This window comes from Notolabrus celidotus, chromosome 3, assembly GCF_009762535.1.
Source record: "Notolabrus celidotus isolate fNotCel1 chromosome 3, fNotCel1.pri, whole genome shotgun sequence".
Taxonomy (NCBI): domain Eukaryota; kingdom Metazoa; phylum Chordata; class Actinopteri; order Labriformes; family Labridae; genus Notolabrus; species Notolabrus celidotus.
This window is the reverse complement of record NC_048274.1, coordinates 36,192,377-36,204,528: the sequence shown is the minus strand read 5'-3', so window position 1 is coordinate 36,204,528 and position 12,152 is coordinate 36,192,377. Positions and strand designations below refer to the sequence as shown.

The 12,152-nt window shown below is 40.7% G+C and overlaps 1 protein-coding gene across 1 annotated transcript in view; it reads right to left on the bottom strand.

Annotated features, from left to right (window-relative positions):
* Window positions 1–12,152, bottom strand: part of mtss1lb (MTSS I-BAR domain containing 2b) — a 113,352-nt gene that overhangs the window by 25,846 nt on the left and 75,354 nt on the right. The window contains exons 4-6 of the mRNA XM_034681033.1: window positions 7,514–7,598; window positions 3,091–3,182; window positions 367–441 (exon numbers count right to left, since the gene is read on the bottom strand). Of these exons, the coding sequence (XP_034536924.1) occupies window positions 367–441; window positions 3,091–3,182; window positions 7,514–7,598 (252 nt within the window). The remainder of the gene's footprint in view (window positions 1–366; window positions 442–3,090; window positions 3,183–7,513; window positions 7,599–12,152) is intronic.

Below are 12,152 nucleotides of genomic sequence, written 5' to 3'. Positions count from 1 at the left end.
TGTATAAACTCTGCGGCTCCTGACCTCAGTGAACGACTCGACTCTGTGTGTGTTTTGGCATTGGATGTAACCGCTGTATTTATGAGTCTGTTTTGTAATGCTTTAATCATCAGATACAAACCATGAATCAACTTCTGATCCGGTGTTGGCCGGCAGAGTATTGTTGTTGGTGTTCACTCACCATCCACTGTTCCTCTAAGGACAGTGGTGAGATCACAGAGATATAAACTGAATGTCCTGATTTATCCAAAGCTAAACCACGTGAGCTCTGAAGAACATAAGATCTGACGTTGTCCGAGCGTCCCTGCACAAAGCTATGTGACCTCTACCGTATGAGAGCTGGTGTGCTGGACTGCTGACTCTTACCTTTGCGAGCCTTCTTCTGCAGCTTCATGGTGTCAGATGACTTCTTCTTGATCTCGTGGCGTGACCTCTTGTACTCTGGACACAGGATGAACAGAGATGCTTTAGTTACAGGAATGTAAAGCCCTCTGTGTGACCTCATTCTATCTCACATTCCCCATGGTTACTTAGACAGAAACGCTTCAAGCGCTCAATGATCAAACTTCACACTGAGTAGAGAAAAACTGAGTCAGCATTAATCCATAGCTTTGATATTTGGCAGCCCAGAAGACTTTTATGGAAACATAAGAGAATACTATAAAAGCAGCAAACAGGCCTCAGAGAGAGACTTTCCAGGCAATCTAATGGATCTTCACATCTAAGATAACATGTAACCATCAGCTCATGAAGGAGCATTTCACCTGATTGAGCAGACAGAACAAAGGAATTGTATCAAAACTTTGTAGTGTTTGCTCCCATATGTTTCTTGCTGTTCCTTGCTGAAGAGTGAAAACATATAACAACCTCATTGAAATAATAGAGCCTTCGGTGGCTCATTGGTGTCCTGTGTGGGTCTCTTTGTCCCTTTTTAGAACATACAAGAATTAGTTACTACAATGACGTATAAAACCTATCATCTGTGGTTTTTCAGAAGACTTTTGTGACACACAACAATTAGTAAAGTTGTAGGATTTGTCTAATTTCTCGTCAAAATATCTTGTTGCACATAAAAAGCCACATTTAACTGACAAGCCAAGGTATGACATCATTTTTTAAGATATTCCAAGAAAAAAAGTGAGGCCTGAGTTTCTTGTAATAAGGAAAATGAGGGACAAAATGAGTGACAGCTAAATCAAAAAGTGGCCAATGACATGCCACAATGAGGCAACAGTTCATAATGACATGCTAATCATCCATATGCTGGTAAAAACAGCTAACTCCACAATGACAGCAACAGGTTAACCAATCAAAGTATTTCCATAAAGCAAAGGTTTCTGGGATCTGTCATTAATTACTCCGATTGGCTTCGGTGTTGAGGCTAACAGGCTAGCAACCGACAAAGGCTATACTACTTTTTGCTGTCATGATGGTTGTTACACCAAACAGCCACGCCTATAATATACATGACAGACAGAAACAAGAGACATACAGTAGAGCTGCTGCGAGGAACTTTTGGTTTATATTGATTTTGGCACCCCCTGTGGACAAAGTGATACCACTTATATATTGTCCTGTGATTGTGAAAGTAATGTTTTAAGACAAATAAGTCATCCTGTTGTCTTTGAACAGTGAAATTTATCACTCACTGTGAGTAATAAGGTTGTTTCTATAGCCTCTGGTCTGACACCTTCTCCCCCCACAGAGGTTTCAGGCATTAAAAATGACAACAGAGAAACTACCAGCCTTGTAGCTGACGGTAGTGATGGGCAAATGAGGCTTCGCGAATCACTAGTTGTAATTTTTGACTCCTCTAGATGGCGCTCTCTGTTCAACAAAGGGTTGAAAGCACACTGAGTTGCCATTCATTGAGCCTTTATTTTTAAACCAAGAGCGCCATCTATAGGAGTAAAAAAATACAACTAGTGGTTTGCGAAGCTTCATTTGCACATCACTAGCTGACGGTGTTGTTTGCTCTTGACTCTTGCACAGAGGTAACAGTGTCACTTTCAGTCCATTTCTCAACCAGTTAAAAACTGCTCACAGTGCCTTTGTATTTACATCACTATGTTGCATTTATGTCGTCAATACAGGCAACATAATTTATACTGGTGGCTTACCACTGAGAGGACTAGCACATTGGTCTAGCAGTCGCTGCATGCTGCTGGTCCCCTAATGGCATACTGCTGGCTAACCACATGCTGCAGAACCACGAGCATATGGCATGGCCACTTTGCGGAATGCCATTGGTCACTTTTCGATCTTAGCGCAGCTGAAAATAGCTGCCAGGGCGGCAAGTAAAAATAATAGACCTAGTTAAAATGAACTTAAAATATGTTTCATCTTCCAAGAAACTTATCAAGTGCATTTAACTTGACTTTTCTCTGCTGAGGTTCATACAAAGATGACGGCACAGGATGACAGTCCTTCAGTTCATGACAGTTCATGCCTGCAGATTTTGGTTTGTCCTCTGCAGCTTCAGTCCATGATAAGACTAAGAGCACTTCATTAAAACAGTTGTACTGATCACTTATAGGAGCAGGTTTTCCTGATGGTAGACCGGACACAAAGGACTCAATGATACATGTAAGGAGAGTTTGTCTCGGCTGAGTTTTTACTGTGAGAGGAGACTATCCTGTTTCTAGGATAGACTGAAAACATTGTTCTGTCTGATAACTTTGTTTTGTGAATGGTACAATTAAAAAGTTCATGTTGGGTTTGTTAAAAGACAACTTTTGATGACTTCATAAATAATTCAAAGCTGTGCAGAGTTTTTGTCAGAACTTCTTAAATAATATCATCATATTGAGGACTCTGGATCTTGGATGGCTTCATTATCAAACTAGTTTAAGTTCAATTTGTACTGCTGCTTTTAAATTAATAATTCCATATTCAAGGATCTTCTATTTCCCTGCATATATCTCTTTTCTTAAATCTCCACTTCACATTTGTCTCTGAGCTGCAGAAAAGAAACCTTACAAAGCAGAAAACACTTCATTTATAACTCTACCAGCAGTAATGATGAGGAGCCAGAGTTTAGTAATGCAGTCCTTTCATGAAGTAGCATCATACACTGTAACGTGTTTGTACCTTTGGCATGATCTTTATCCAGCTGGTTGGCAGTTTTCTTCCAGTCCTCAATTTTGTCCTGAAGAGGAGTGATCAGACTCTCCATCAGAGCGCTGTGGGAGGAACAGAGACACAAGAATAAGTGATACATGAAGACAGAGCTCAGCAGTGGTGTATGTAACAAACACACTTCATTACAGTGGTGACATATTTTCTGTGGAATCTACTTCACCTTACTTTTTATATTTCTGTCAATTTTCACTTGTATCTCTTTAATTCCCAAAGTGTTAACTCCCACTCTGATATATTTACAAATTAATATACGTCACTAATTATAAAACCAGGAGTAATTTGGTGGTCTGATAGTTTTAGATGTTTTAACTGATATTGTTCAATGTTCAATGAATGGAAGTTGGGAGGTTCAAAACTGAGGGTGGTGGTAATGAATCATCATGGATTCAAGCTGCTTTAAAATCCTCACAGAAGAAGAAGAAGAAGAAGAAGAAGAAGAAGAAGAAGAAGAAGAAGAAGAAGAAGAAGAAGAAGAAGAAGAAGAAGAAGATGATGATCAAAGGGAAATCAAGTGTCTATCAATCAATCAAGTATGATAGACATAGGATTTCACACCTGTGGTTTTGCTAGACATGTAAACACAACTTGACGGTGCACAATTTAACATTTTAAGTCTGTTTCAAAAGTCACCTCGGTCCATGTGTATTATAACTGAATATAAATATGAAAAAGAGCAGTGTTAATATTACCTAGCAGAAAAAAAGGTGATGTGACAGTTTTGTCATATTGCCCATCTATATAAGACAGTCATACTCTATGCATGATGGAGGTAAAATGTTAGCACTTGCTACTTTTTCTTTCAATGCTGAAATTAATCACAGAATATTAACATCAGAAAGAACTAATGTTGATTCTTAAGTACAGTAGATTTAAGAATCTATAACACATTCACCAGAGTGGCTTTTGCTTTTACCATAGTCATTGTATGGTATGACATGTGTGCCTTCACTACTGTAAAAGCATGGCTTCCAGACTTAGACTCCACCTTAGACAGAACGCCTATCACACTTCTTTGATGAGGTAGTACATCTCTATTTCTGTGAATAGTAGTAACCTCCATTCTTTCCACTGAAAACTAACAATTAATCCTCTCAATAGGACAGATCTGACAGTAGAAAACCAAGCCCGGTTAAAATAAGACAGTGTGTGTATGGTGTATGGTGTATTCCTGGAACAAGACCCTCATATAAATTCCCTCCACGTGTTGTTCTACTTCATAATTATAGTATCTGGAACACTGCACCCCCCTCTTTCTACACATGCACACATATGGAGTACAAATGCACAGAGAGCATAAAGGAGATGTGGAATATGGGAAAGACATGCACAGACACAAAGCCTGCCACTGCCATTACCAACATAGATCATCATCATCATTATCATTATCTTCAACATCATTGTGATGACATTCGCTGTGGAAAAGTCATCATAGAGTATAGAGAATGTAGGAAAGTAAAACAATAGTTAAAGACAGACGCATGGTGAGTTTTCTAGAGTGGTCTGTGTTGCGTGCCAACACTGGTATTCATTTACAGTCGTTTAAACATGTACAGACACAGAAATGTTCCTAATGGAATCCATACAGCTGAGAGAAAACCTCAGCAAACATTTGCCCCATTATAACCTTAAAATAAGGTCAGCTTGAAATGAAAACTCTCAGGAGCTGCTGCCTTCTGCCATCAACCTATTTACACCTAAATAGACAGATGATAACGCAAAGACATATTTGATGCATCCATCAGTGCATATCCTGTTCTGAAAATGTATGCCAGTCAGCTGAGCTAAGGTTTCTCTCTCAGTGGCTGCCTTTAGTTTTACCTCAGGGTGCAGCTCCCTGGTGAAAAAACAGGCCTGAGGACCATACACAGAGGCACAGCTGACCACAGGTATGGCAACTTCAAGTGCACCTGCTGAAAATCCAGTTCCTCACCCTTTCAAAAGGTGTACACTAGAAGAACTAAAGAGGATAAAGAGGCTTGGACCTGACCGACCAGATTTACAAATTCAGCAGCAGGCAGGTGACAGAAGACGAGCTCCTGCTATGAGAAACATAGCTGGCTAACAAAATGCGGTGTGAGTAAAGTCCTTTACCACTTTCCATCGGGACTGAAACATTGGGAATAACAAAGGGGGCAAGACCTAAAAAACATCCCTCTGACAATGCAACAGCATGAAAGTAGCCGTGTCTATCTAGACAACACTTTATCTCACTCTTTTTGCTGAGCTATGAAGTGCCTCAGCAGTTCGACCATCCAACAACTGCGACCCCTCAAAAAATGTTTCTCACCAGCCACCACTGCACACCAGTTATGACAGAAGTGGAAATTTGTCATGTTACATGTGGCAGACATGCACAGTAAGACTTATTTAATTATTTGAACCAGAGAGGAACAATCAGACCGGATCTGAAAGTGTTTAAATGAATGAATAATAAACAGAACAAACCAACACTCTCAATCAATCCATTCGACTGAGGTGCTGACACAGAGCTTTCTTATTCTGATCAGACCATTATTCCAATTATTAGTGGTCCATCTAAACTTAGCCAAGCTGTTTTTTTTCCAATATCCTTCAGCCCTGCTGTTAGTAAACTGATTTCACTGGAGTGTCAGAAAATAGTTGTTATAACATTAACTGCTGCAAGCTAAAGTTACAACAAACTAATCAAGTGCAAATTATTTATATTTCTTAGTGTAGTGGCTGGAGTGAGCAGCAGAACTAACAGTGGAGTCCAGCAGTGTTGGACAAAGTACACAGCTTTATTACTTAAGTCAAAGTATAGATCCTCCTGGTCAAATATTACTCCAATACAAGTGAAAGTTGCTCTGTCAAATTATTACTTGAGTTTAAGTCCTGGAGTACTTGCTTTTAAATATACTTAGGTATTCAAAGTACTTCTTAAAAAATCCCAAACATTGTATTTTCACAAAGCATGAGTGCAGTCAAGAAAACATAGAAGTACATTTGGTTATATCATGTTTATCATGATATCATATTGAAATCTCTAAAAACTATACCATGGAATAAAAACAGAAACTAAGTTACTCCAAGCACAGACAACGTCGTTTGAAATGTTCATCTGGAATGAAACAAATGTTACGTAGCTCAACCAAGGGAGAGGTTCCGGTGGCTGGTGGTGAGGCTTTCAGCAGTGTGACTGCCCCCTGGTGGCTGGCTGCAGTATAGGTCAAAAAATCTGTCTCCCCCATTCATTTGAATGGGGGAGCAGTCAAACTTTAAAAAATGAATACACGTCGTACGAATGTTTCTCACATCCGTATGCTGTGGTGATATGTAGTTAGTATTTGACTGTTTTGTGTCCAAGGCCTCTTTTTTCTGAAAAGTTTCTTTTTCGTTAGTTATTAGAGTTTAAAAAACAGGGTTTTACTTCCGGGTTTCCTTTGATTCATAGCCGCCGTGGAGTGAAACTTCAAAGCACACACAGCGTCTTGTGACGTCACGCTGTAGGGCGGAGCTTATTACAGTGGCTTCACAGGCTCTGGCTGCACAATGGCGGCGCCCAGGAGAGGGATTTTTTGGCTTCAGAACCGTACAACGGGAAGAGGCGGAGCAACACTGTCCATTTTTATTTACAGTCTATGAGCTCAACACGCTGTCTCTGGTTGGACAGTGAATGTTTGTATGTTTGAGCAGAGTGGGAAACAGGGAGAACATTCCAAATGATACGTATCATTCTTCATTTTAAAAACCTCTAACACGGGCTGAAGATATGACCATTAGTGTTCAGGTGGAGAATTATAGCCATCATTACCACCTCTACATGAACTGCCTGATCTGAGTGAAATTTCCTCTGTTTGATCCACATTCAACCGTGTAGACGCATGATATACAGGTACAACTAAACCACTGAGACAAACAGAACTACACAAACACAGTTTACTGTCTTAGGATCAGATTTCAGAAAAGAGAAGGAAATTAGTGGAGTAAAAGTAATACGTTTCCTCAAAAAATAATACTCATGTAAAGCACAGATACTCAAAAAATTGTTTAAGTACTGTACTCAAGTACATTTTCTTTGTTACTGTCCACCACTGTAGTCCAGTTTATGTTTTATTATCATGCAATACACTGTGGTTAACTGTGAGGAATCCTGGTGTCACAGCTTCATTCTCCACAACCAACACAATTCAGAAATCCTTCGTTAAGTGTCACACTTCTACTGAGCTCTTGATTACAAATGCATCTTTTATTTGAAGAGAGTGTGTGTGCTTTGCCACAAATGCACATAAGGGTTTGACTTATTGGTGAAAGAAAATGAGCAACTGTGTAAGTGAGATCAACAAAGGGAATACAAAAGGAAGTTAAGAAAGACTGAAGCAGGGAAGGAGAGAGGGAAGGTTATGCATCTTACTTTGTGAACTGGCGAAGTTTGGCCTCAATGCTGCGATGCCTCATGCACATCCTGGTCAGAGCCGAACCGATGTCTCTGGTTGCTCCTGGAAACACAAAAACAGTCAGGTTCATATGATGAAATACAAACAGGTGCTTCCAAAGAGTCCGAGAGGCTCTTTTTTATTCCACAGAAAACCACAGAGCTGTGATCAATATTTAGGTTACAGCTATTAGTTAGCACAGTAAAGCGTTTTATTCTTTAAACATGACGAACAATCAAACAGCTTTAATATCCTTTTACATTCAGCCAGTGTTTACACAAGGTACCGATCTTCCTCTCCTAGTCTACACACTGCTGTTTCGTCCAAATAAAGAAGTGTCTCGTGAGTGTGTGTTTGAGTGAGAGCCAGCCGCTCAGGGACCCAGATTTGTGAGCGGCTAACCTGCAACTGTAAACACAGGTCTATTTTAAGACAAAGTAGGTCCCAGTGGAAAAAGCTGACCCCGGAGTTTAAGTCAGTTTAAATGATGGCAGACACGGCTAACTTCCAAACAAGGCACTGAGAGCTGCTGCTGCTGCTGCTGCCGTACAGGTGGACGAGCCAACAACAGAAACATGATCACAGCTCCTCTCTAATGCTGTGTGCTTAAAGACTTTGCAGCAGACGTAAGGCTTATAGTGTATACGGTGCCGGGAGAATACCATAATCACTGCTGCCACAGAAATGTACACACTGGAAAATTCAGATTAAACAGCAGCCGAATGGGATTTCCTGCACAGACAATGTTTATCATGAGGGCTTAGACAGGCTTACAGTAGAACGCAAAGAGAGCAGAGGAAGTGCAACACATTAATATTTTCAAGACTGAGAAAATATCTGTGTTTGAAAAAAACATACAAATCTGGATGTGATACGTGTCCAAAGGATTCAATCAAATAGTCAGACTGAGTGTGATTCTACCTTCTCTGTGGCAGCATAAATATCCTGTGAACAAAAGGAATCCAGCAAATATGCTCCATAACTGAGATGACAATGTTCTGCATGCTCACATGAGCTGTCCAACAATATTGATATTTCACTACTGAAAACAATACGCCAAACTCTACAACTGGACCTTTTTTTTCACAACACACACACACACACACACAGATGATTGGTAGTTACATTAGCATCATGCTAGCAGGACTTGTGTTGGATGATCCAGCAGTGAGCTTGTTCTTTAACACACTGATCCACTTTGCTTTTCTCTGTTCATATGTCAACAGAGACACTTCATGATGGATTGACAAAAAGTTTGGTCTTAAAATTCAGGGATTTTCAGTCACCACAGGATTATTCTGAGTTTACTGGTCAGATGAAGCCTACTTTGGACTTCTCATGAGACCGGTGAAGAAGTAAAGTTTAGGTAGGCTTTTAGCCGCCAGGCAGACAACTATGTTCCTGCCTAAGTAAGTCTAACCAGCCCCAATTATCCCTAATTATTAGCATAACCCTAGGCTGAAATATTAGTAAAAACATATAAGTAATAAAAACCCCCGGTACAGTTTGTATGAATAAGGAAATCAGATATTGAGAGTTTAAAATGAGCAAGTGGATGATCAAGGAACTGCAGTTATCTACATTCCCACAATGGCTTCATTTTTCAAATCAAACAGTGTTATTCCTTCCTGATAGGCGACTAACAATGATAACATTTTATCCTGAACATCCTGCCTGCATGCAAGAGTGTCAAGTCAACTTTATCTATTTATTTATATAGCACATTTAAAAACAACCAGTGTCGGCCAAAGTGCTTTACAAGGTCAAAAGTAAAAATGACATGAAGACAACAATAAACAACAACATAACAGGATATTAATGTCCTCCTCACGAGGAGAAGGCCAAAGAGAAGAGATGGGTCTTCAACAAAGATTTAAAACATTCAACAGTTGAGGCCGATCTTAATTGGAGTGGCAAGCCATTCCAGAGCTTGGGGGCTGCTGCTGCAAAGGCTCGATCGCCCCGGGTTTTAAGGCGACTTTTAGGCACATCCAGGAGCAGCTGGTTTGTTGACCTCAGTGCTCGAGTTGGGTTGTGAACATGGAGAAGATCAGCCAAGTAGGATGGTGCCAATCCATTTAGGGCCTTGTACGTTAAAAGTGCAACTTTGTGGAGAGCATGCAGCACAGGTGTGATGTGCTCCCTCTTTTTCCTGCCAGTCAGGAGGCGAGCTGCCGCATTTTGTACAAGCTGCAGGCGCTGAATAGACGCCATGTCTAAGCCCACATACAAAGAATTACAATAATCAAGCCCAGCCGTAACTAAGGCATGTACAACTCTCTTTAGATCCTTAGGAGGGAGATATGCCTTCACCTTCGCTATGAGTCACAGCTGGAAGAAGCTGGACTGAACCACAGAAGTTTTCCAAATTTGAAGGCACTGTCAAAATTAACTCCAAGGCTCTTTACAGAGGAGTGAACATTTGCTGCGAGAGGGCCGAGAGTGCTCCCATCGAACTGTTGGGGCTGTCCAAATAAAATGACCTCAGTCTTTTCCTCATTAAGGTGCAGAAAATTTAGGCTCAGCCATAACTTTACATCTTTCAAACAGTTGAACAAGGACTGCAGGGATCCATTCCTCTTTAAGCTAAATGGCATATAAATTTGCACATGATCATCAGTGTGAGGAACATTGTTATTGTTCTCCTGCTCAGAGTACCATATCTTAGCACTGTCACCGTTGCATTTATATAAGCTGAAAGCACTCGCTACACTGAGACGCTAGCATGCTCAGTCTGTCTCTGTGTGATTGCTGTAGGAATACAGGAAACAGTATCTAGGCTCATCGCCACCCTTATCATGGAAATGTTATTAACCCAGATTCAAAGATTGGGTTCTTAAATTTCAAATAATTCATCTTAAAGCTGCTGTTGGTAGGAATGCTGTTAAAAAACGTAACTTTTTTTCTGCTAGGTTTGGAGAAAAGGTCATAATACCAATTGGTACTCATCTGAAAGTGAAGTAATTTGAGATTATGGCGAAATCTTTGTGTTTTCAGTTGCCTTTGTATCAATCAATGTTATTATTCCCCTCTTTCCCGTTATGATGGACCAATCAGAGCTACTCCCTGACCCTCTGTCGCCCTGATTGGCTGGGAAGCCACTTCTTCCTCATAGAACGCGCACAACAATCTTTTGTGGGTGGGGTTACGGGAGCAGAGAGGGGAGGGGGAGGTGAGTGAGAGGAAATCTGGTGGGGAGGGGTAGTGTTGACATTCGAAATCTCTCTCTGAACTGATGTTTATATCACGACTACCAACAGCAGCTTTAACAACTTTGCGATCAAGGAATTATTATACTTATGGCAATAAACAATATTTACAGCAAATATTTGGAGCAAGGCTTTTCAAACACAACATTTAATGCCTGCACTGTTTAGTACAAACATGTTCATTTATGAAGGCAACTACAGAATCTGATAGAGACCTTTTTAATGTAGGACTCATTTTTCTTCTTTTATGGTCATGATGTACAGCAGTAATACTTTATCTGCTGGGAAATTTAAACTCATACAACATAACCCTATATCAGGTGGTTCTGGATGGCCATGGGTTCATCAGCTGTGTGATACATTGCATTATAGCCCACATCATACTTCAAGAGGCTAAACTTATTGATATGAAAATAAAACCCTCTGATGCCAAGCACTGGTCTGCTTGCATGCCTCACTCAGTTATAATCTGTATAACCAGACATCCTGCAGATTCAAACCAGCAACCCTCAGACTGAAACAACCACAAAGCACATTCTCACACATATTACCCAATACCAATACACTTTCAAATGTTAAACCACACACAAACAAACACACACACTCATACACTTGTGTGTCGTTCACATCTAGAGAGAAGTGCTCCATTCATAATTAACAAATTCCTCCCTCACGCCTCCTGTTCTACCCGGCAACCATTCATTAAAGCAGAGACACCCTCCCCCAAACACACACAACGTGCACACACATACACACATGCACACATTCACACACACGCTTCAAGTATACACCATGCATGCCGATCAGTTGTGCATCTGAACCTGTATTTGAGCTGTGTGTTGTTTGGAGTGTGATCTGATCACACTTGAGTTACGAGAGTGAAGTACAGAGTCATGATAAAGAGAGAAAGAGAGAGAAGGAGGGAGGGAGAGTGTGATATTTTTCTATAAGAGGAAGATGAAGATTGGGAAAGGAGCGTGAGAGGAAGAGATGGAGGAGAGAGAAGAGAGCATGCAGACGAGAGGGGTCGCTTCGCACATTTTAATGAGCTCACTGCTGGCCAGAGAACCATGGGACTGGAGTCAGAGCCAAGTGTGTGTGTGTGTGTGTGTGTGTGTGTGTGTGTGTGTGTGTGTGTGTGTGTGTGTGTGTGTGTGTGTGTGTGTGTGTGTGTGTGTGTTTGATCTCTACATTTATGATGGTCCTCTTCCTGTTTGTCTGTTATTACCCGGCCCCTCAGACTCCATAGGAAATCAACAGCTAGATGAGGGGCGGCACACAACACACAGCACCCACATCTGGAGTATGGCTACTGTGTGTGCAGAGAGTGTGTGTTTGTGTGTGTGTACGTGTGTGAGAGTCAGCGTTTATTTGCTTCTTGAACAAATCAACATGTTTCTGGTCTTTA